The sequence below is a fragment of the Cebidichthys violaceus genome, unplaced genomic scaffold (assembly GCF_023349555.1).
Source record: "Cebidichthys violaceus isolate CVI_PGR_0920_01 unplaced genomic scaffold, fCebVio1.0.p SCAF_146, whole genome shotgun sequence".
Classification (NCBI taxonomy): Eukaryota; Metazoa; Chordata; class Actinopteri; order Perciformes; family Stichaeidae; genus Cebidichthys; species Cebidichthys violaceus.
Window position 1 is genome coordinate 105,629 of NW_027176314.1, and position 25,533 is coordinate 131,161.

At 41.3% G+C, this 25,533-nt stretch overlaps 3 protein-coding genes and 1 long non-coding RNA gene across 5 annotated transcripts; all 4 read right to left on the minus strand.

Moving 5' to 3' along the window:
- Positions 1-947: 947 nt before the first annotated feature.
- Positions 948-6,770, minus strand: psmb4 (proteasome 20S subunit beta 4). Its single transcript, XM_068709395.1, has 8 exons — positions 6,156-6,770; positions 5,277-5,403; positions 5,063-5,142; positions 4,830-4,976; positions 4,412-4,493; positions 3,950-4,066; positions 3,037-3,125; positions 948-1,072 (listed from the first exon to the last, which is right to left on the minus strand). Exons 1-8 carry the CDS (start codon positions 6,278-6,280, stop codon positions 1,060-1,062), a joined length of 780 nt encoding a protein of 259 aa, XP_068565496.1. The 5' UTR covers positions 6,281-6,770; the 3' UTR covers positions 948-1,059.
- Positions 6,771-6,864: 94 nt separating this feature from the next.
- Positions 6,865-10,833, minus strand: LOC137871543 (saxitoxin and tetrodotoxin-binding protein 1-like). The gene is made up of 11 exons (XM_068709394.1): positions 10,668-10,833; positions 10,188-10,333; positions 10,026-10,105; positions 9,272-9,397; positions 9,037-9,156; positions 8,858-8,934; positions 7,993-8,138; positions 7,522-7,601; positions 7,304-7,423; positions 7,087-7,206; positions 6,865-6,984 (listed from the first exon to the last, which is right to left on the minus strand). The coding sequence occupies exons 1-11, from the start codon at positions 10,800-10,802 to the stop codon at positions 6,917-6,919; spliced, it is 1,218 nt and encodes a 405-aa protein (XP_068565495.1). The 5' UTR covers positions 10,803-10,833; the 3' UTR covers positions 6,865-6,916.
- A 3,919-nt stretch (positions 10,834-14,752) lies between these two features.
- Positions 14,753-17,496, minus strand: LOC137871531 (uncharacterized). Its single transcript, XR_011102816.1, has 6 exons — positions 17,305-17,496; positions 16,358-16,422; positions 16,214-16,247; positions 15,978-16,123; positions 15,750-15,858; positions 14,753-15,478 (listed from the first exon to the last, which is right to left on the minus strand). It is a non-coding gene; the product is annotated as an uncharacterized lncRNA (long non-coding RNA).
- A 4,173-nt stretch (positions 17,497-21,669) lies between these two features.
- LOC137871545 (uncharacterized) lies at positions 21,670-25,282 on the minus strand. 2 transcript variants are annotated; one of them, XM_068709396.1, is made up of 7 exons: positions 25,203-25,282; positions 24,934-25,071; positions 24,566-24,711; positions 24,176-24,240; positions 22,068-22,232; positions 21,866-21,970; positions 21,670-21,774 (listed from the first exon to the last, which is right to left on the minus strand). In XM_068709396.1, the coding sequence occupies exons 2-7, from the start codon at positions 25,051-25,053 to the stop codon at positions 21,731-21,733; spliced, it is 645 nt and encodes a 214-aa protein (XP_068565497.1). In that variant the 5' UTR covers positions 25,054-25,071; positions 25,203-25,282; the 3' UTR covers positions 21,670-21,730. The 2 variants fall into 2 exon arrangements, with proteins under 2 accessions (XP_068565497.1, XP_068565498.1); XM_068709397.1 differs by having other exon boundaries at positions 24,934-25,033; positions 25,203-25,280.
- Positions 25,283-25,533: the final 251 nt, after the last annotated feature.

A 25,533-nucleotide genomic window follows, 5' to 3' on the forward strand; every position in this document is an offset into this window, starting at 1 on the left:
GAGTAAAGACATATTAGTTTGTCTTCAACATTTTGCCGCGTTTTGCTGCTAGCTAGCTACGAGGATCGCTGCTAACCGGCTAACTAGCCTAGCTGGTTTGCTAACAGGTAGCGTTAGCTAGCAAACACCCATTAAAACGTGTTTTTACACGCTGTTTGTAATTTCTAAATATTTTCAGATAACAGTTTATTTATTCTGGTATTAATGTGTGATCGATTCGGTGAGTCGCATTTGAGTATTTATTTTTAAAAAGAAAAAGAAAGTACCTGAGCCAAGATACAGCAAAAATCCCCTTTCAGATTTTTTTGTGATTGGCCGACTTTGTTATGTCTGCCTGACTACAAAGCTAACGTCTATTCTGATTGGTCGACGGTCACTAATCTACCCAGATACCAAAAGCGGGGGGGATTCCATTCGTGGAGCGGAATTATTTTTCTGACAGGGTTTACTCTGATTGGACGCGTTTACCTGGTCTGCCCAGTTACAAAACAGATGAATTTATTTCTTGAAATCTGCATAGCAACAGCCGCCTGTTCAGTCAGTGACAGCGAAAATTACATTTAACAAATACTATTAAACGTGTCTTTATGTTGAATATTATATTAGTATTACAGTCTAGGAATACAGACACTGAGAGGCTATAACTATAAATATATTTAAAAACAATTTATTAATATATACGTTTTGTTTATCCACTTTATAAGGTGAAATTAAACTTTTTTTTTTTTTTTTTTTTTTTACAGGAAAACATTTTTATTGTGGACTGCAGTTAAATAGCAACGAAGATAATAATTTGACTATATGTTAATTATAAAAACATGTATCCAGTTATGACACACGATCAGCCTGTTAAAAACCTTGACATTAACCACAGGATGTAGTTAATTTATAATATAGTGTGATGTACATCATTATGTATATCATCTGTATAAAAACAAAAAACTACATTTTTGGATTCACCACATTTATTTTCCATTATACAAAAGTTACAATGAACAGAAAAAGACTAAACTGAGACAGATAAGTTGTTTGAAAGACTTCATCAGTCGCCGCTCGTCTTCATTCAAACCCGCTGCAGAGAAACAAGACAAGTTAATTACATATACATACATACAGTTGTGGTCAAAAGTTTACATACACTTGTAAAGAACATAATGTCATGGCTCTCTTGAGTTTCCAGTTATTTCTACAACTCTGATTTTTCTCTGATAGAGTGATTGGAACAGATACTTCTTTGTCACAAAAAACATTCATGAAGTTTGGTTCTTTCATGACTTTATTATGGGTTAACAGAAAAAGTGATCAAATCTGCTGGGTCAAAAATATACATACAGCAGTGCTAATATTTGGTTACATGTCCCTTGGCCATTTTCACTTCAATTAGGCGCTTTTGGTAGCCATCCACAAGCTTCTGGCAAGCTTCTTGTTGAATCTTTGACCACTCCTCTTGACAGAATTGGTGCAGTTCAGTTAAATTTGATGGCTTTCTGACATGGACTTGTTTCTTTAGCATTGTCCACATGTTCTCAATGGGATTTAAGTCAGGACTTTGGGAAGGCCATTCTAAAACCCTAATTCTAGCCTGATTTAGCCATTCCATTACCACTTTTGATGTGTGTTTGGGGTCATTGTCCTGTTGGAACACCCAACTGCGCCCAAGACCCAACCTTCGGGCTGATGATTTTAGGTTATCTTGAAGAATTTGAAGGTAATCCTCCTTCTTCATTATCCCATTTACTCTCTGTAAAGCACCAGTTCCATTGGCAGCAAAACAGCCCCACAGCATAATACTACCACCACCGTGCTTGACGGTAGGCATGGTGTTCTTGGGGTTAAAGGCCTCACCTTTTCTCCTCCAAACATATTGCTGGGCATTGTGGCCAAACAGCTCGATTTTTGTTTCATCTGACCACAGAACTTTCCTCCAGAAGGTCTTATCTTTGTCCATGTGATCAGCAGCAAACTTCAGTCGAGCCTTAAGGTGCCGCTTTTGGAGCAAGGGCTTCCTTCTTGCACGGCAGCCTCTCAGTCCATGGAGATGCAAAACACGCTTGACTGTGGACACTGACACCTGTGTTCCAGCAGCTTCTAATTCTTGGCAGATCTGCTTTTTGGTGGTTCTCGGTTGACTCTTCACCCTCCTGACCAATTTTCTCTCAGCAGCAGGTGATAGCTTGCGTTTTCTTCCTGATCGTGGCAGTGACAAAACAGTGCCATGCACTTTATACTTACAAACAATTGTTTGCACTGTTGCTCTTGGGACCTGCAGCTGCTTTGAAATGGCTCCAAGTGACTTTCCTGACTTGTTCAAGTCAATGATTCGCTTTTTCAGATCCATGCTGAGCTCCTTTGACTTTCCCATTGTAGCGTTTGTGGGCGTTTGTATCCAATGAGCCCTATTTAAATGGCCTCAGAGAAGTCACCAGCTGTAGTCACTCATAATCACTCACAAGAAGTTAAGAGGCCATGCTATGAAGCTCATTTCATTGACACAACTTTCTAAGTCACCAAAATTGCTAATTCATGTTGCTGTATGTATATTTTTGACCCAGCAGATTTTGTCACTTTTTCTGTTAACCCATAATAAAGTCATGAAAGAACCAAACTTCATAAATGTTTTTTGTGACAAAGAAGTATCTGTTCCAATCACTCTATCAGAGAAAAATCAGAGTTGTAGAAATAACTGGAAACTCAAGAGAGCCATGACATTATGTTCTTTACAAGTGTATGTAAACTTTTGACCACAACTGTACATACATACATACATTCATACATTAAATTGTTTCAAATTCAAATTGAACCCTATTGCAATTAACAAATTCTGTTTTTTCTGGAATCAAATTAATCTCACTCATTTTAAAATGTAACACCAAACAGTGAATATTGTACTTTTACTTTAAATCAATATTAAGTTATTCTGTGCTCAAACCCTCCACCTGCTTGGAATAGAAGTTGTTCTACGTCTGTACCTGGACAACAATCAAACATTTAAACTAATGTGACTGTTATCAGCCTCCTGTGACCATGTGACCCTACCTGACCATGTGAGCGATGTCCCAGTTAGTCTCAGAGGAAAGAGGACCAACGATCTCCACACCCGCCTCTGTTACTATGGCGATCTCATGCTGAAAATAGAAACACAACATCATTAATAAAACAAACAGCTGACTGTAGATCAGTAGACTCACTCTGTCAGTAGAGTTTAACTATATGATGAAGATAACAGCTGACTGTAGATCAGTAGACTCACTCCTTCAGTAGAGTTTAACTATATGATGAAGATAACAGCTGACTGTAGATCAGCAGACTCACTGTCAGTAGAGTTTAACTATATGATGAAGATAACAGCTGAAGATAACAGCTGACTGTAGATCAGTAGACTCACTCCTTCAGTAGAGTTTAACTATATGGTGAAGATAACAGCTGACTGTAGATCAGTAGACTCACTCCTTCAGTAGAGTTTAACTATATGATGAAGATAACAGCTGACTGTAGATCAGCAGACTCACTGTCAGTAGAGTTTAACTATATGATGAAGATAACAGCTGAAGATAACAGCTGACTGTAGATCAGTAGACTCACTCCTTCAGTAGAGTTTAACTATATGGTGAAGATAACAGCTGACTGTAGATCAGTAGACTCACTCCTTCAGTAGAGTTTAACTATATGGTGAAGATAACAGCTGACTGTAGATCAGTAGACTCACTCCTTCAGTAGAGTTTAACTATATGGTGAAGATAACAGCTGACTGTAGATCAGTAGACTCACTGTCAGTAGAGTTTAACTATACGATGAAGATAACAGCTGACTGTAGATCAGTAGACTCACTCTGTCAGTAGAGTTTAACTATATGATGAAGATAACAGCTGACTGTAGATCAGTAGACTCACTCTGTCAGTAGAGTTTAACTATATGAAGAGAACAGCTGACCGTAGATCAGGAGACTCACTCTGTTGTAGGACCGAGCGTCTCTGTAGTAGAGGACTTTGAGGCAGCGCTCCACCAGATCACGAGCCTCCTGCTGAGAGATCTCTGCTTTGTTCTCCACCACCTCCCTCATCAGAGGCTACAGACACACAGACATCAGTTTTTTGTATAGTTAATATTCTATATTTAAATGTAATACTATTTAAATAAGGAGAAATTCAGTTCTTGCAGCAGCAGCAAAAAAAAACAACAGAAATACTTACAGATAGAGAAATTAAAATTAATAAATTAGTGTTCGCCTATATTAATACGGAGATTAAGTTAAAATATACATATTGGTACCAAATATAAAAACTAATATATAATAATTATAACAGTAAAGTGAAGCCTCCGATGCCTCCAGAGATCAGCTGATCAATAGTTCATGTTCAGTCTGTAACAGATTATCTTTATTCATCTTTCTGTCAACAGATCACAGACTCACCTGAGCCAGGTACGCTCCGAAGCCCGTGGCCACCGTGGGCGCCTCATAGGCCACGCCCAGTTTGTCCACGTAACCTAGGAAACTAGAGGGAGGCGAGAAGACGCGCTGTTAACAGGAGCTCATTAACAGGAGCTCATTAACATAACCTGTTTTTATATAAGAATGTAATTATTATATTGTTCTTTTTACTTATAAAATCTGATGTTTTGTTTATTATTATTGTTTTACAGTTCGTTTTTTGGGGGGTTGTGTGTGTGTGTGTGTGTGTGTCGTACGGTTTTGTAGTCTGATATAATTTGCACTTTGTCCTCAGTGTGGACCAAGTTTAAATGTGAGTTCTAGTTAATTTCCCCTGGTGGAGGAACGGGGGTTCTGCATGTCAAAAATGTTGACGATGAACCAGAGAAGAAGAGTGAACCTCTCTCCGTTGTAGAAGCCTCCGATCACCACGGTGTTCCACAGAGGGTTCATCTTGCTGCGCCGGTTGTACATGACTCTGGTCAGCCAGGAGTGCACCGCTTTAGGACTGTAGCTGTGGCCGTCGCCCAGCAGCTCCTCGTCGATGCTGCCGGAGACACAAAGAACAACATCGTCACCACCGACAGCGAGCAGCAGGAGGCCGGTCCATCCGTCGTGTTCCTGTCAGCTTACACCATCTGTTCAATGATGTGCTTCAGATGCTGGTAGTCGGCGTAATCTCCAGAAGCTCCCAGGATGGTGTTGTCGTTCACCTGAGAGCAGAAACAAAAACGAGGAAGTATTGATTTACTTCACTCATAATTTAATATATATATACTCTGTGTGTGTGTGTGTGTGTGTGTGTGTGTGTGTGTGTGTGTGTGTGTATATATATATATCACGTCACCTTCATGAGGCGCGAGATGTTCCTGAAGCGAGCCAGAGAGCCGTAGGAGCCCAACATGTCCGCCGCGATGATGACGCCGCCGGTGAACTTCACGCCGAGCACCGACGTCCCGGTGACCATGGGGTTCCTGCAGGGAGAGCAGGGTCAACACATTATTATATAATATATATGACATGAATAATATATATATATATATATATAAAACATGAATATTAATATATAATACATGAGATCGATGCGTTCTTCAGATGAGGTCTGAAGATGTGTTTATAATAACCTCTTACGTCTTATTATTATTATTATTAATATATATATATATATATATATATATATATATATATATATATATATATATATATATATATATATAAAATTGTAAATATGTAGTTACATTTTCTAACCTTTCATTTACATTTAGGACCATTTCTATGCATTTAATATATTGTTTATGTTTATTTTTCAATATGCGTGTACTTACATGTATTCTGATGTTTGTCATTATCATTATATATTTAATATAAATCATATTTTATTACTCAGACACTCTTATAACCGTCGTTTGTTTAAATGAATGTAAATCTGAACGTTAGCTGTCGGTGGCTAGCTCACAAAGCTAACAGTCAGCGGAACAGGCAGCAGGAGAACAAACTAGATATTTAAAGCTATAAAATGATTATAGTTTATTCTTTACGTTAATCACACGAGTCCCAAAGCATCTCCACCGAGCCGTAAACAAGTCTAAAAGGACGTAAATGTGACAGTTAGCTTAGCAACAGCTAGCTCTCGCTACTCCATGATGATACAGCACTGCGGCGGAGCGAGAACCGAAACCGAGGCGGACGAGGTTCGGGTTCGGTTCCGTCGGCCCGGATCACTCACAGCGTGTGTTTGACGGGCCCGCATGATGTCCCCGGTCCGCTGCTACTGCCGCCGGGGAAAGAGTAGAACTGTCCGGGCTTCGGTCCGTTCTCCCAGAAACTCAGCTTCAAGCCGCTCGACTCCATGTTGAAAATATTAACTGGAGGAAGTGACGACACAGCAGCGTCTTCTTGTTCCGGTGAACCGCGTTGACGTCACGGAGCGGCGCTTTATCGCCGCCTGCTGCTGACACGAGTAAAGAGCGCTGCTGTAGTCTAAAAGTGTTCATGGAAAGAATCATTGATATTACTTTAGTTACTCTCTCGATGTAAAACAACAGGATGACCGAACACAACCAACACGCTTTATTTATTATTAAACATATCTATTTAGACTCAGGTCCAAATAAGACGGAATCAATGAGATCCTGAAGAGACGGTAGCTGTGCTGCTGAACCGGGTGTTCAGAGTCAAGCCGACAGGAAGTGGACTTCAGGACATTCGCTTGTACTGGAGTCCACTTCTTGGTTTTTGTCTGTCGCCATCTAGTGGTGTTGTTTTGTGTATCGTCTGCGTTGGTTGTACAGATAAAGCTCTGGTGAAGTGACCTGAACCCGGTTGGCATTAAAAGTGTTGAGTTTCAAAGTCCAAAGCAACAAAGAATATTGTGAAATGAAGTTGAAAACACACACACACACACACACACACACACACACACACACACACTGATGCAGGTTTGAGTTGTTATTTTATTGGTTGACCACACATCTGACACGTCTTCACTCAGGAAGGAACCGAGGCTTCAGTCGCAGCGACGTCCTCCTCTGGAGAGGATTTCTTGTGACAAAAATCTGCGAGGAGACAAGAGGACGGACGTTTCATTGATCTGTGAGGAAGTATAGTGGTGATGTACTTTGTGATGTACTCGTGGTACTCGCGGGAGGAGAGCTGACCTGCAGCTCCGTCGTAGATGAAGAGTTTGTCGTGAGGGAATCCCAGACACTCGGCCAGCTTCCTGAGGGCGTCGTGGTGGGAGTTCATCTTCTCCACGTCCTGATGGTGGCCCTCCTTCCCTGAAACACACACGACACCGACACTCATTAGAGGTTCTGATGTCATGAGACATGAGCCAGTGTGTGAGTGTGTGTGTGTGTGTGTGTGTGTGTTTACTGTAGTTCAGCAGGTATCGGCCCTTTGGTGACTCGTAGGTCACCATCAGACACTCGGAGCAGCTCCTGTAGACGTCTGTGTGACCTGTCTCATGTGTGACGACGCCGTCCTTCTCCACAACTAACACACAAACACCACACGTCAACAACAACAACAAACATCACAGCGTCAACACTGTGTGTGTGTGTGTGTGTGTGTGTGTGTGTGTGTTGACTCACTGGAAGCGATGTTGTGCAGTGTGTGGTTTCCAGCGTCGGTCATCGACATGTTAATGAAGTAGTTAGAACACGACTTGTCCCTGAAAAAAAGACACAACCCAGTCAGAGGACGTGTAACTACAGCTCCCATAAGGCTTTGAGGCGTGTGAACAGGAAGCATATTGGAGTCAGTTGGCTACAACTTGAGCCCCAGTCTCTTTTTAATTGTTTTGTGAACATTGAAAGTATGCTGCATGATTTATTATCGGCTCCTGTGTTCAGCGAGTCATCAGTGGATCCATGTGAGACTGAAGAAAACTTAAAAACATGAAGACTCTCAGTGGAGTTCTGCAGCGTCTTTGCTCTGTGATTCCTAAGTGGATTTAAGGACGTTTATTAACGATGGACGTCAGAGACGATGACGTCATGGGGAAGTGGAAGTCGGTCACAGTCTAAAGACACGTGTATTGTGTCCGTGAGGTGAGCTCTCACTGCAACATGTTCCTCTCTTTGAACAGGACCGTGGTGTTGTCGTCGAGGAGCCGGAGCTCCACGTGGGAGCTGGAGACGTTCGGCAGCAGGTCCCAGCCCTCCTGATGGTCAGCTACAGACCAGACCAGGACCCAGTCCCCCATGACCTGGAGGATCAGGAGGACAGGGGGACAGAGTCAGACTGAACTTAAGCTACCGCCGAGGACACCGAGCACACAGAGGACACCAAGGACACCGAGGACAGTGAGGACACAGAGGACACCGAGGAGACAGAGGACACAGAGGACACAGAGGACACAGAGGACACCGAGGAGACAGAGGAGACAGAGGACAGAGGACAGTGAGGACAGTGCGGACACAGAGGACAGTGAGGATACAGAGGACAGTGTGGACACAGAGGACACAGAGGACATTGTTTCACTCATTGTTTACATAACAAGTCAAATTCTTCATATGTGCCCACGCTCTTATTGACTTGGCAAATACATGTGATTGTGATTGTGATCAGTTCATGAACCACTTTAAATGAGTTTAAATCTGTAAATAATAAATAAATAAGTAAAAACAGTTCATGACTCCACTTGAAATATTAGGATATTTGTCAAATATCAAAGTGTAACAAACTGAACAGAAAAGGTCAAAAACTGAGAGAGAAAAAGGACAAACAGTAGTTTATTAGAAAAATGATGGAGACATCTTCAAGTTTCCATTTTTATAATTCAAAGCAGGCCTTTCAATATCAGACTCATGGCCCCAGTTGGCCCTCGGGTCGTAGTTTGGACACACACCAGTTGTATAAAGTTGATGAACGTGACATATTGTATTATCTGTCTGGTCTCAGGCTCCAGACCAGATCCAGACTCACCTCATGCAGGTCCGATGTGGGCAGCTTCTTCAGACTGTGACAGTCCTCCTCTGGAGAGGATTTCTTGTGACAAAAATCTGCGAGGAGACGAGAGGACGGACGTTTCATTGATCTGTGAGGAAGTATAGTGGTGATGTACTTTGTGATGTACTCGTGGTACTCGCGGGAGGAGAGCTGACCTGCAGCTCCGTCGTAGATGAAGGGTTTGTCGTGAGGGAATCCCAGACACTCGGCCAGCTTCCTGAGGGCGTCGTGGTGGGAGTTCATCTTCTCCACGTCCTGATGGTGGCCCTCCTTCCCTGAAACACACACGACACCGACACTCATTAGAGGTTCTGATGTCATGAGACATGAGCCAGTGTGTGAGTGTGTGTGTGTGTGTGTGTGTGTGTGTGTGTGTGTGTGTGTGTTTACTGTAGTTCAGCAGGTATCGGCCCTTTGGTGAATGGTAGACCATCATCAGACACTCGGAGCAGCTCCTGTAGAAGTCTGTCTGTATGGATTCGTTCAAGTCACTGACGACGCCGTCCTTCTCCACCGCTAACACACAAACACCACACGTCAGTAACAACAACAACAACAACAATAGTGACAACAACAATAGTAACAACAACAACAACAATAGTAACAACAACAATAGTAACAACAACAATAGTAACAACAACAATAGTAACGACAACAACAATAGTAACAACAACAATAGTAACGACAACACCAATAGTAACAACAACAATAGTAACAACAACAACAACAATAGTGACAACAACAATAGTAACAACAACAACAACAATAGTAACAACAACAACAACAATAGTAACAACAACAATAGTAACGACAACAACAATAGTAACAACAACAATAGTAACAACAACAATAGTAACGACAACACCAATAGTAACAACAACAATAGTAACAACAACAATAGTAACAACAACAATAGTAACGACAACACCAATAGTAACAACAACAATAGTAACGACAACACCAATAGTAACAACAACAATAGTAACAACAACAATAGTAACGACAACACCAATAGTAACAACAACAATAGTAACGACAACACCAATAGTAACAACAACAATAGTAACAACACCAATAGTAACAACAACAATAGTAACAACAACAATAGTAACAACAACAATAGTAACAAGAAGATGCGACTCACTTGCGGCGGTGATGTCCAGCGTGTGGTTTCCAGCATCGGTACCCGTGAAGTTCATGAAGTAGTTAGAACACAACTTGTCCCTGAAAAAAAAGACACAAACCAGTCAGAGGACACGAAGACACAACGAAGCTACGTCTCTCTGGAGGACGTTCACGCTCTCACATGTACAAGTTCCTCTCTTTGAGCAGGACCGTGGTGTTGTCCTGGTGCAGTCTGATCTCCACGTGGGAGCTGGAGACGTTCGGCAGCAGGTCCCAGGCCTCCTGATGGTCAGCGACAGACCAGACCAGGACCCAGTCCCCGTAGACCTGCAGGAGGAAGGGGGACAGAGTCAGACTGAGGACAGTGAGGACAGTAAGGACACTGAGGACATGTGTTTTTTTCACTCATTGTTTATTTAACAAGTCAAACATTTGTGTCAAAATGTGCCCACGCTCTTATTGACTTGGCAAATGAATGTGATTGTGATTGTGATCAGTTCATGAACCACTTTAAATGTTAGAAAAATACTGGCGACATATTCAAGTTTCCATTTTTTAAATTCAAAGCAGTTTGGACACACACCAGTTGTATAAAGTTGAATGAATGTGACATATTGTATTATCTGTCTGGTCTCAGGCTCCAGACCAGATCCAGACTCACCTCGTGCAGGTCCGATGTGGGCAGCTTCTTCAGACTGTGACAGTCCTCGGGGCCCGGGGCCGCGTTGGTGCCGATGGCCGCCACCAGCAGCAGCAGCACCGCTGTCTTTACTGAACTCATCCTGCTCTGAGACATAAATCGAACGCACCCTCTGCTGTGGGATCTGTCAGGAGCAGCGGCGGGTCGGCTTATAAAGGGGCCCTGGGACCCCGAGGGACCCCGAGGCAGCCGGAGCCGGTCCAAAGTGTGTGTGTGCTCAGCGTGTTATCGAACCCTGTGTTATTGAAACCTTTGATTCCCTCTGCTCACCTTCTCTTTGTGCTTTGTAAAATTTTGTACAATTTATAAATATATATTTGCAAATATATATATATTTTAAATATATTTTTATTAAAATATATGTATCTTTATTAAAAAATACATATATATATATAAAATATGTTTATTTAAGCATATACTGTACATAAGCAGAGTCTTGGTTGAGGACTTTAAGGTTGTGACCCGAGTCCAGAGCCTTAAACGTTATCAATAATGTTTTAAATTCAACATTTTGGACGAGCTGTAATTTGTGTAAACTGTAAAGGAAATACAATTTTCTATATTTATTTAATAATAATAAAACTGGATGAAAGTGAACAGTCTCTTTCTGAACTGCAGCAAACGAGACGTGACAGCTGTGCTTGTTCAAGCTAGTCTGATCAATAAAGGTGCTGTTATGTTGTATGCATGTTTAATGAAACAATCTCATAATTAAGACTTCTGTATCTCACAATTATCTCATAATCTATTTTTCTACAACTAGTTTTTGACTTATGAATAAATCTGAATGTGAATCTGGAAGTTTTCCATGAAAGCTGCTAGTTTTGTGTTCAGGAACCAGGTCTTCATGGTTTTGTGTTCAGGAACCAGGTCTTCATGGTTCTGTGTTCAGGAACCAAGTCTTCTTGGTTTTGTGTTCAGGAACCAGGTCTTCTTGGTTTTGTGTTCAGGAACCAGGTCTTCATGGTTCTGTGTTCAGGAACCAGGTCTTCTTGGTTTTGTGTTCAGGAACCAGGTCTTCTGGGTTTTCTGTGTTCAGGAACCAGGTCTTCATGGTTCTGTGTTCAGGAACCAGGTCTTTGTGGTTTTGTGTTCAGGAACCAGGTCTTCAGGGTTTTGTGTTCAGGAACTAGGTCTTCTGGGTTTTCTGTGTTCAGGAACCAGGTCTTCAGGGTTTTGTGTTCACGAACCAGGTCTTCTGGGTTTTCTGTGTTCAGGAACCAGGTCTTCATGGTTCTGTGTTCAGGAACCAGGTCTTCAGGGTTTTGTGTTCAGGAACCAGGTCTTCGGGGTTTTGTGTTCAGGAACCAGGTCTTCTGGGTTTTCTGTGTTCAGGAACCAGGTCTTCATGGTTTTGTGTTCAGGAACCAGGTCTTCAGGGTTTTGTGTTCACGAACCAGGTCTTCTGGGTTTTCTGTGTTCAGGAACCAGGTCTTCATGGTTCTGTGTTCAGGAACCAGGTCTTTGTGGTTTTGTGTTCAGGAACCAGGTCTTCATGGTTCTGTGTTCAGGAACCAGGTCTTCTGGGTTTTCTGTGTTCAGGAACCAGGTCTTCATGGTTCTGTGTTCAGGAACCAGGTCTTTGTGGTTTTGTGTTCAGGAACCAGGTCTTCATGGTTCTGTGTTCAGGAACCAGGTCTTTGTGGTTTTGTGTTCAGGAACCAGGTCTTCAGGGTTTTGTGCTCAGGAACCAGGTCTTCTGGGTTTTCTGTGTTCAGGAACCAGGTCTTCATGGTTCTGTGTTCAGGAGACCAGGTCTTTGAGGTTTTGTGTTCAGGAACCAGGTCTTCAGGGTTTTCTGTTCAGGAACCAGGTCTTCATGGTTCTGTGTTCAGGAACCAGGTCTTCTGGGTTTTCTGTGTTCAGGAACCAGGTCTTCTTGGTTTTGTGTTCAGGAACCAGGTTTTCTGGGTTTTGTGTTCAGGAACCAGGTCTTCTGGGTTTTCTGTGTCCAGGAACCAGGTCTTCAGGGTTCTGTGTTCAGGAACCAGGTCTTCAGGGTTTTGTGTTCAGGAACCAGGTCTTCGGGGTTTTGTGTTCAGGAACCAGGTCTTCTGGGTTTTCTGTGTTCAGGAACCAGGTCTTCATGGTTTTGTGTTCAGGAACCAGGTCTTCATGGTTCTGTGTTCAGGAACCAGGTCTTTGTGGTTTTGTGTCCAGGAACCAGGTCTTCAGGGTTTTGTGTTCAGGAACCAGGTCTTCTGGGTTTTGTGTTCAGGAACCAGGTCTTCTGGGTTTTCTGTGTTCAGGAACCAGGTCTTCATGGTTCTGTGTTCAGGAGACCAGGTCTTTGAGGTTTTGTGTTCAGGAACCAGGTCTTCAGGGTTTTGTGTTCAGGAACCAGGTCTTCATGGTTCTGTGTTCAGGAACCAGGTCTTCTGGGTTTTCTCTGTTCAGGAACCAGGTTTTCATGGTTCTGTGTTCAGGAACCAGGTCTTCTGGGTTTTCTGTGTTCAGGAACCAGGTCTTCATGGTTCTGTGTTCAGGAACCAGGTCTTTGTGGTTTTGTGTTCAGGAACCAGGTCTTCAGGGTTTTGTGTTCAGGAACCAGGTCTTCATGGTTCTGTGTTCAGGAACCAGGTCTTCTGGGTTTTCTGTGTTCAGGAACCAGGTCTTCATGGTTCTGTGTTCAGGAACCAGGTCTTTGTGGTTTTGTGTTCAGGAACCAGGTCTTCATTGTTCTGTGTTCAGGAACCAGGTCTTCAGGGTTTTGTGTTCAGGAACCAGGTCTTCAGGGTTTTGTGTTCAGGAACCAGGTCTTCAGGGTTTTGTGTTCAGGAACCAGGTCTTTCAGGGTCGAACGTCCCACGACAGTCTTTGACTTGATGACACATTGAACACATTGTTGCTCTTTTAGCTATTTGTTTGGTTTCTGCTGTTTTCTTGGACTGAAACATGAACATGAATATTGATCCGTCACCTGTGATCCAAAAAAAACATTGACGGTGATCAGAAAGAACGTTAATATTAATAGATTTAGTTCTACTACTTTGTGGTCTTACTTCTATTTGGGGGATTATCATGCTCTAAGCTTTGCAACGACATGGAGACAGTCAGGGAGCCGTGGGAGCTACAACTCGTATTCAAGACGTTAAACTATGTCTATCAACAGTCTACTGACTGATCTCTGATCAGCTCTGGATGTACAAACAACCATCACTAGATCTGTGATTCAGAAGAAAACATAGAAACAGGAGGATCCTCAGGCCGCTTCTGCAGCGTTTTGATTTCTAAGTGGACTCAGCGTTGTTTATTTTGGACGGACATCAGATGTAGCGTGCGCCTCCACAGACGGCGTTCAACCTCCGATCATGAACGGATGCGTTTATGCTCAACGCGCTGTTTGTTGCTTTATTCTCTGAAACACCAGAGGGCTTAAAAAACAAAAGAACTGCCCAGGTGAAAAATAAATATGCTAAATATATGTAATCTTAGCATACTTGAGTATACTCTAGTATACTTGAAGCCCTACTAATCATCAGTATACTTAAAGAGTGCTATTTTGGAACAACTTATTTTGTACTTAGTAGATTTTAGTTGTGATTAAATACTAGTTATGGACAATTTGAAGTGTATTTAGTATATTTTTTTGTGCTAAATTGGAACAACTTAAAGTATACTTGGTACAATTTAAGTATATGACTATGTATTAATATACATGCTGATAGCCAACTTAAATTATACTTTTTTTTGTGTTTTAAGTATATTTGAAATATATTAGGAGTATTTTACAAATATGTAAATATTACAATATTAATATATTTATATTGTGGTAATAGTATACCAAAAGTTATACTTTTGGCTTATTCCAATTACTAAGAAAGCACTTTATTACTATGCTATATTACTTTGTACACTACATACTTATACATCACAATATTATAAATGTATTACCAGTATCCTAAATGCTGAATGAACTTCCCAGATAGTAATCAAACACTTTATTGAAATTCAAATATATTCTTAATATATTATATTTATAATAGTACATTGCAAATACACTGCCAAGAATTGTACTATTTGCAAATATATAAAATGTACCAACATCGTAAATCTAACAATTTGCAAATTAAAACTTTAAACACTTACAAATAATTGTAATATAATGTATTTGAGAAATATAAGAAAAATATACTTGAGAGCAAAACATGTTCTGCTTTAAGTTTACATGGTGCATGTATTACTAAACAAAACAGAAGGACCATGTTTCAGATTAAAACACAGAAGAACACTGAACCATCAAGAAGAATTGCACCGCTGCAGACTCTCGCTCACTAAATAGAAACACAAACATGATCCACGTTATGTTCCCGAAATAGAAACACAAACATGATCCACGTCATGTTCCCTAAATAGAAACACAAACATGATCCACGTTACGTTCCCTAAATAGAAACACAAACATGATCCACGTTACGTTCCCTAAATAGAAACACAAACATGATCCACGTCATGTTCCCTAAATAGAAACACAAACATGATCCACGTTATGTTCCCTAAATAGAAACACAAACATGATCCACGTTATGTTCCCTAAATAGAAACACAAACATGATCCACGTTATGTTCCCTAAATAGAAACACAAACATGATCCACGTTATGTTCCCTAAATAGAAACACAAACATGATCCACGTTATGTTCCCTAAATAGAAACACAAACATGATCCACGTTATGTTCCTTTCTTTTGGTTGAACCGCTCGTTCACTTCCGTCTGATGGCCGCTCGCACGGTCGAGGCTCTCGTCTGCGGAGACTCTTGAATAACAGCGTCTGTTAAGAGAAGAGAGATGATGTCACAGCATATTCATACAACATTTTCTTCTATTTTGACTACACAGGAAATCCTGTTGAACCAATATTATTTTTTGAACAGTAAATCAGGATTAACTTGAGGAACTAGATCAATATGATGCTAATATTCCTACCAGTGCAGGTCAAACATATTTCATCACTGGTGGTGTGTTTACCACCAACATGTGATCCTGCTGCTTTATAAATCACAGAAGCCTTAAATTGTCTACATACGACTCAAATTACTGACCTGTTTTGGCAACGTCCAGTTGTCTTTTAGGAGGTCCCACTTTCCCAGACTTCCCAGTCAGGGTGGACAGTGGAAGGACCTCCTTTGTGAACACCAGGGCAGACGGCTCCTGGCAAAAGAGGGTCATGCGTGATCGATTAAACTGTCACTGTGCTGCCAGCCGAGGTGTGCTGTACATGAGAGAACCAGTGGAACACATTAATATACAGTTGGAGGATCTCTACCTACCTGTTATGAATTGATAGACGTTGTTCACATATGAAGACGACGAGCCGGATCTTCCTTCCAGCTCCTCTATGGCTGACGAGCATCATTATGTTGCCTGTGTATTTGTCAAGCTGTGCTTGTGTTATACGCATGAATTCTGCATTTACCTGAAAAAAACAGTGAAAGAAATGTTTTATTGTTTTAGCAATGCAATGTTTAAGCAATTCATACCTACTTCCTACTGATTTTCCACACACCTTACATTCCCATACGCCCATTCACATATTCTACCTAAAGGAGAAAAAAACCAACAAGGTCAAGATAGAGCCAACGTTTCTGCAGAAAACTATGGCTTAGTTCATATAGAACGTATCAATGCCATCATATGTCATGTTACTCACCTGCATTGAGAAGTTGTCTGGACAAGACGTGATCTACTTTGTTGATTCGGCCCGTAGTGTTGTACCTGAAAGTAAAGGAAAATATTACAAGATTAGTTTTAAACCAGGATGACAAACAACCAGCTGCAGAGGTGCGTCTGCCTGATCTTGCATTGTACATATTTTATTGTATATTATTCCATATTTCGTTGTCAATACACCAAATCGCATTCCCTGCATATGAAACCATAACATTAATTGGCAATAAATCGGATTTATTTTATTTATTTTTTCAGGCCACCGCAGCATAACGAGCCACTTATACTGTAATGTCAACCACCTGTGTAAAGCTCTCTGCAGTTTAGCTCGTGCCGAGCTCGAGCAGCAGGTGCAGCCGGTTAAGATGTAGGTAGTCTGTGTTAATGACGCAGCCTGAGCGGCATCAGCATAACCGGCGGTAGCCTAGACAACCATTAGCAGCAGGAGGGCGTTCCGCCTCGGGGCATCGTGAAACGAAGCCTAGCATCAGGCGCGGGTTGCGACAGCAGTGCACGACAACCAGCGTTGTTACCTTTCACGCGGTGTTTCTAGCTGGTGCTGAGCCTGATAGCACGTGCTAGTGAACCACGGTGCGACTATAGCCACATGGTGGAAGTTAGCTGTTGACGCACGCGGCCTGAGCGGCAGCAGCTTGGTGAGCAGAGTGTTCTCTACCGAAGGTCCTCTGCTTCGGAAGCAACGTCGCGACGAAGCCAGAGTATTTCACAATCAGCGCAACTATGCTAACCGGCGCCAAAGCCGCTAGCTCGTGCTAACTCACATAGCAGGCCGTTCAGCATCCTCGGACACGTGCTGACCTAAATTCACCAACCTCTCAAATATAATTGTCAGAAGAACCATATCCGTCTTCATAAAACAAATACTTCTACAATAGCATGTTACTTAAGATGGCAGATGATTGGACTTACCTTATAACTCGGTCCTGCTCGGTCGGTCAGAATCTGATCAGAATGCCAAGTCCACGCTCAGAGTCACGTGTCACGTTGGTGAAGTGACGTTTCCTTACGCAGAGCGTCACGTGATGATTCAGTCACGTAAAGTTGACTTGATTTGTCTACATTCAGGTTATACTAAAGCATATTTACTGAATGTTTAAGTGTTTGAATGAATAAACTTTTGATTTCATACATTTCAGCTACATTTTACTTAAACATATTATTGAATGATTATGAGTGTAGCTATTTGTGTACTTTATACAATTTTGATAATTTAAACAATTGGAAAGGTTATAAAGGGGCTTTTGGTGCATCATTCTTCTAATACACATAATCAATAATAATTAACATTTTCCTCAAGAAATATACACATAATGTACTGAAATATAAGCATGAATAAGATGTACTAAAACGGCAAGATATCAAAATAGTTTAAAAATGTGCATCCGGTGCATTTGTTTCAATGGTAATTTAGAGCATACATTTTGAAATATAAAAAAAATATGTTTGAAAACAAAGTTCAAAGAAGTACATTTAAGTAATTGCACAGAACTTTAACTTAAAGTATATTTTTTTAATAATATATTTCTTGAAAGTATACTACAGTACAATTATTTTAAAGTGTTAAAAGATGAATTTTGAAAATAGGTGAAAGCGTAACTTTTGTATACTTTTTATATATTTACAGAAAGTACAATTCTTTGATAGTATATTTGCAGTGTACTATTGAAAATGTCAGTATATTTTAAATACAAAAAAGTACTTTTTTTTTTCGCCTGGGTGTGAATAATCAAAAAGACGACGAGTGAAACCGTCAAAACGCCACAAACTAACCTCCACAATGATGAGGAGGGATCGTATTTAATATCTCATATCTCGTATTCATGGACTATTTCAAGCCCTGTAATGAAACACGTCAAGTATTAAATGCATAAAGAAACAAAGGTTGAATATCCTGTAAACTATTTGAATGGACTGCAGCATGTTTAGATTATTTAGACTTCCTGTTTCTAAAACATCTTAAAACTAATTGACCTTTGTAAAATCCTCAGACCTTTAAATAATATTTAAGTCTCGTGCAAAAGTAAAATAGCGATGTGTTTTCCTACAAGTGTGAGGTTGAAGCATTAAGTTGTTTAGTTTACTTTACTCTCTACGCTCCACTGATTGTTTTAGTCGCTACGGTAAAACCTCACCTCAGTTAGTCCGGGACTTTTGTGAGTTTAACGTTAGTTCATAGGGAAATTAGTTCGCTACAACAGTCAATATAGCAACGGCACACCATAAAAATGGTTGCCGTTCTGACTGTCTTGCCATGTTGATTTGAATGGGAACATCCGTTCTACTCCCAATTTATTTCTGTGATCTGTACCGAAAAGCTGGAAGCCTTGAAATTTCATTCAAAATGTTGATAATCTAATTTGAAACATTGCTGGCAAACGTCCACCTTCCACCTTCTCTCTCTCCCACACACAGTGAACGACCCGGCGGTCACTCCTTAGTCCAAAAGTCAACAGCTGTTAAAAACATAGGAATCATCTGATAGGAATCCACAACAAGTTTTTATCATTTTCACTGCTCCTCCGCACGCACCTGCATCAGTCCAGCAGCAATCTAACAGAAATATTATATATATATATATATATATATATATATATATATATATATATATATATATATATATATATATATACACACATATATGATAAGAATATTTGTATAACCACAATAACAATCAAAGCTACAAGCAGCATTGATCGGGCCCTCGCAACTTCACGCACGGCGAGAGTACTGGCAGGACTCTGGTTGACCATACAATCATAGATGTAAGCCTGTTAAGATCATTAAGAAAATGAATGTGCGTGAATGCGCTTCAATGTTTGAAACATAACAAACTGTCAGTTTACTGGGATGGGGTTGAACTCCCTGCAGCGTCCTGCTGATTGGATTTGGACTTACATGAAAGTTAACAGAACAGTAGTGTCATTTGCTTTTACTTTAACACTTTAATTTAACACTGTTTTCATTTTAAGCTCTTCTGTAACTTTAGATTGTAGTGTGAAGCATTCATTATAACATTTATTCTGATTCTCATGTAGAAGCTCTGGACAGATCATTTATACTAATGCCCACTGACATGGTTTGAGAACCACTGTTGTCTAACTTTTGCTCTCCAAGCATCTTAGTTTGCACATATTTAGATCAGAGAAGTCTTTTTCTCATGGTGTGACCACAAACCCTTTTATTAAGTTCAGTGTTTGGGCCGCTGTAATTATAGAATTCTGCTTACGTCTGTGGTTGTCAGTAGGTGGCGCTATGACTATGAGTTAATATTGGCATGCAGATGTCCTAAAATCATGACAGTAATCAAGCATGTCAAGTTTGGGACAGTTTTGACAAAGTACAGTTGAGTTACAACAGCTTGATGGATGATGGCGAACCATGTAAAATGGCCGCTACACCAAGTCCATGTTTGATGAATTCTAAAGCTTTTAGTAACCTTTAATCGCAAAGGTCTTTAGATTGTTCTGACCAAATTCTAAACTGATCTGATTTATTCCCTAGGAAGAGATCATAGTACAGCACCTGGAAATGGGAAAAAAACAGGAGAAATTCATACAAAATTCAAAATGGTCCAAAGTGGATTTCAGGTTAGGGTGAAGGATTTCATAAGGACATTGCTGGGTTTGTGTATTAGGCTAATCATTCACTGATTTGTTGGGTTGTCCTTGGCCTACATCACTTACAAACACACTGAGTATATGTTACTGGCCTCAAGCCTCAGGGAACCTGGTCCAGTTGAGAAGTGAAGAAAGGAGAACAGGAAGATGCTTTTGTCAACTCGTGTGCAGATTTATTCTAGCAAACGCAAGGGAACACAGCGGGGAACACTGAGACAGAGAAACAGGGTTTAAATACACTGGAGAGGTGCAGGTGATTAGACACAGGAGGATTCAATCAGGAGCAGACAATCACAAAGGCGGGAAAACATACAAAGGCAGGAAGTGAAGTGAAGACGGGACACAAGAGGCAGGGAACTTCAATATAAAACAGGAAACAAACTAAACAAAAACTCAAACTAAAAAAAAAGTGTGACAATAAAGAAATAAACAAAGGCAAAAATAGCTTTGCCCTAACCACAGTGTACCCACAGTGTACCCCCAGTTTACCCACAGTGTACCCCCAGTGTACCCCTAGTGTACCCATAGTGTACCCTTAGTGTACCCACAGTATACCCACAGTGTACCCCCAGTGTACCCCTAGTGTACCCTTAGTGTACCCACAGTATACCCACAGTGTACCCCCAGTGTACCCACAGTGTACCCCCAGTGTACCCTTAGTGTACCCCCAGTGTACCCACAGTATACCCACAGTGTACCCTTAGTGTACCCACAGTGTATCCCCAGTGTACCCACAGTGTACCAACAGTGTACCCCCAGTGTACCCTTAGTGTACCCACAGTGTACCCACAGTACACCCACAGTGTACCCCCAGTGTACCCACAGTATACCCACAGTGTACCCCCAGTGTACCCACAGTGTACCTCCAGTGTACCCTTAGTGTACCCCCAGTGTACCCTTAGTGTACCCATAGTGTACCCTTAGTGTACCCACAGTGTACCTCCAGTGTACCCCAGTGTACCCACAGTGTACCCACAGTATACCCACAGTGTACCCCCAGTGTATCCTTAGTGTACCCACAGTATACCCCCAGTGTACCCCCAGTGTATCAGTGTATCCTTAGTGTACCCACAGTATACCCCCAGTGTACCCCTAGTGTACCTACAGTGTACCCCTAGTGTACCCACAGTATACCCACAGTGTACCCCCAGTGTACCCACAGTGTACCCACAGTGTACCCACAGTGTACCACCAGTACGCAGCAGTGGCTCCTCATACGTGAGATGCTGCTCAGCTGTTAATGCTCTTTTTTGTCACGTTAAAGATAAATAAATATATTTCTTGTTGTGTGCTCACTGTTAAACAAGTGCAGGTGATGTTAACCTGTTGGAGAAGCTAACGCTATAGTTGTTGATGCTAACTAGCACTAACAGACTAATGACCACAGATAAAGTTGTGGAATCAGCATCTCAGGCAACTTCTGAAACGTTCTTATGTTATGATTTTTTCTCATGATTTGTAGAAGTTTACTCTTGATGGACATCAGAGATAAAGATATTACCAGAAGGAGTACGTTGCATTGAATGATAAAATGTGTGTTTCATGTTTGTGTGTTGACTGAATTATGACTCCTCACTGGGGAGGCGCTTCACAGTTAGAAAATCTCGGTGTTAAACCATTTCATTAGATTAGGAATAAAAACGAGCCACACGTTCAATGTTTTGAGTCATTTTGTTTCTTTACTTAGTTTCAGATTGAAATATTCATGAATGTTGTTCTTAGTTTCCGAATATGTTATGCCCCTCGCCTTCAGCACAGAAACCTGCAGAGAAAAAGATAAAGAAATCAGTTCTGTGTGTCATCACACGTCTTCATTTCATGGATCAATCAGACAGGTTTAAAAGGTGAAGCACCGTTCTTGTGGTCGTAGATGAAGTTGGGTTCTTTGGAGAAGCCGAGGCAGCTCGCCTGCTTCTTGAAATGTTCCAGGTCATAGTCGTTCACGGTCATTCCTTTTCCTGGAGACAAAACATCAAAACAGGATGAATGTTTCAGATATGAACTGTGTTTTATATATATTTATACATATCTTCTCTCAGGCTTGTTCCTTCTTACCCATCAGATAAAAAGCACGGACGTTGACCTCCTCCGCTGTAGCATTGCTGTTGATGTTCATCATGCGTACCAGTTTGTCGAGGTTCTTGTTGGTGCTGTTGAAGTTCATGAGCAGATAGCCGTCATAAGTCGGCAACAAGTGGAACACCGATTTGATGTCGCCGACTGAGGACAGAAACAAACAAAGTGGGAACATTTGAAATGAAAGAAACAATATTCTCCATCTGAAACAGAAACTGTATATCTAGCGTTGAGACTGAAATCTAAGAACGTGTGTCTTGTAAACTTTCCTGAAAATGATTTTGTGTTTGATATAATCCAACAATGTCCTCGGACAAGAAACCACAAATATGAAGCTCATGGTCTGGGAATCACTATAGTCAGGAAGATTTATCCTCTGGTATGGATGAATGTCTGAACCAAATTTCATCTCAATCCATCCAATAGTTGTGAAGATGTTTCAGTCTGGACGAACAGATGTTCAAATCTATAGAGCAGGGGTCGGCAACCTTTGGCACACGTGCCACGGCGGCATAAACACTGGCACGCCGGCACCTCAGTGTTATTACTATCCTCGCTTTATCTGTCCCGTTTTCAAAATAAAAGTATCTGCCTCTGTGTCTGTGAGCGTTTGACTGCCTGTATGTGTGACTGTGTCCTGCTTTTTTACAGGTCGGCACTAGGACCCGGAGGACACCACTGCGCGCGTTTGATGTTGGAGTGTGGCCATTGGTCAGTTAGGTTGCAGGCGCGCAAATTTCAGATCAAAGTGAGTGACCAAGTGCGCTGTCCGCTGTCTTCGTGCTGACATATGAATATGAATGACAGAGCATGATGTTGTGAACAATGGCAACGCCGGCTGCTGAAAAGGCTAAAACTAGGGCATTCCAGTCCTGCTGGACACAAGAGTTTGGTTTTATATTGTTGAAGGACCGTGCTGTGTGCACTTTATGCTGTGAGAATGTTGTGTGCCGAACGTCAAGTGTTAATCGTCATTTTGAGACGAAGCACGAGAAGACCTTCAAAGACCAAGCAGACAAAGCAGAGTCAATTAAACGTGCTGTGTCCAGGTATGAAAAACAAGCTAGCTCCTTCAAGGTTTTTACCACGGCTAAAAATCACGGGACAGAAGCAAGCTATCGCATCGCAAAGCATGGGAAGCCGTTTACGGATGGCAAATTTATTAAGGAGGCTTTTCTCAGTTAGTCAGATGCTCTTTTTGAAAGCTTGCCAAATAAAGAAACAATCAAGTCACGAATATAGGACATTCCCACGTCAGCTAGAAGTCAGCAGGTGTTCTCACACATGAAACATGTGCTCAGCCCCACCCGCAGTCGGTTAGCAACGGAGCACTCTGAGGCATGTTTGCATCTCAAAGTAACTAACTACAAGCCCCAGATCACAGAGCTCAGGGTCAAAGCAGGGCCAGGGATCACACTGACTGTCTGCTAGACATCTGATCATTTCATGATGCCTCAGCCGACACTTAGTTTTAGTTTAAATGTGTAGCTGTTTGTTCATGTCTTTGAAATGTTGATGTGGCTATTTTGTTAAGAATACAGATATACTGTTATTGTTTTGAGATGTTCTTTATGGATAGAATAAAATTCCAGGTAAATTGGAAATGTTTTTGTATTTTGTGTCATAATTTAACCTTGCGTTATTGTTGATAATGGCACACTAGATGAGAAGAAAATTTCAAATTGGCACTCCATGTCACAAAGGTTGCCGACCCCTGATATAGAGTAACGATGCTAGGTGGATAACAATGCTTGTAAAACTCCATTATGGAATTCATGTATTTTAGGAGCCTTCCTAAAAACGAGATCATTTGAGTCAAGAGTTTATTCTTGAATTTAAAAAAATGAAGCGTCTGTACGCAGGAGCAGTTTAATGTTTAATTCTTGACCGTGTCTGTCATCCACAGCTGCTTCATATTCTTCAGTTAGTTGAAACACTACAAGCATCTGAAGTCAGCAGGACGACATGTGTGATGAATCTGCAGCTTGTAATCAGAGTCAGAAACATGATCTCTCCGGCAGGATTCTCTGACTGACAGAACTAACAGAACAAAGAAGTAGAACCTCCAGTATCGTGTTCTAACTTACGTGACGTTGATCCAATGTTGCCGTCAATGGTTGTGTTGAGCTTTGCGGACAAGCAGGTTCCGTTTCTGAGAAAAGAGACAAGAGAAAGAGATGAGTTCATATTCTAACAGCTGTTTTATAACTTCTCATCCATCTCTTAAAAAGGCTAGTAAGTGAACATTGAGTTAGTATTGTTTTGTCAAACTACTCCTGAGGTCAAGATGTCATTACTTCACTATTACTAAAAACATAGCTCCTGAACTTTTTAGTGTGTCCCTCCAGTGGAGAAAACATAATAAATTGCCCTCATTTCAATGCTAGACATTGTAAACATATATTTTGACTAATCTATAATTTACAGAACGTATTATGTTGTGTATTTATGAGTTTGATGTTTAATTGTAAACTCACATCTTGTTCTCCTGAGACATAATAATTGTATTGTTGCTGGAAGGTGACGGGGTGATATTCATCCACATGCTCTCGGTCACCTTCAGGATGTCGTTATATATTTCATTATCAGTGTAACCCATGATGAAGTTCGACCTGCCGTACATCTGCACACAAACACAAAGACAGTTAGTGACAGCAGACCCAAACATCATTCAAGATTGAACATTTTTACTTGTGTTTTTATCTTTAAGAGAAATGTATCCTCAGCTCTGACTCAAATGTAATGCTAACGCTAAAGACACAAACTGAGGAAGACTTTCCCAAATGGCTGAATTCTGCTTCAATGTTAAAGCATAACAGACAAACCCAGTCAGATGAAGGCTTACCATGGCGGGGTCAGCCAGAGACAAAGGTGTGATCAAAGGCTGGCATTCTTCAGGTGTCAGAGCCGAGCTGCTCAGAAACAGCCCCGCTACCAGGAAATGACTGCTGAGCCACAGATTCATGATGAAACAGATGATCAGCTTCAGAGAAACACAGAGATCTCAGATGAAAGATGCACGTCTTGGAGGTACCGATGACTGAGCCTCATGTGAGCCGGTCAACCTTTTAACAAGCTGCTGGTAGCTTCTGTTTTTCTCCAGTATTTACTTACTAGAAAGCTTTCCCCCAGAGTTAGGAGAGCAATGTTCGCCAGGATACCGCTCTGCAGGTCCAAAGAGGATTTCAGGTTAGGGTGAAGGATTTCATAAGGACATTGCTGGGTTTGTGTATTAGGCTAATCATTCACTGATTTGTTGGGTTGTCCTTAGCCTACATCACTTACAAACACACTGAGTATATGTTACCGGCCTCAAGCCTCAGGGAACCTGGTCCAGTTGAGAAGTGAAGAAAGGAGAACAGGAAGATGCTTTAGTCAACTCGTGTGCAGATTTATTCTAGCAAACGCAAGGGAACACAACGGGGAACACAGCAGGGAAGCATTG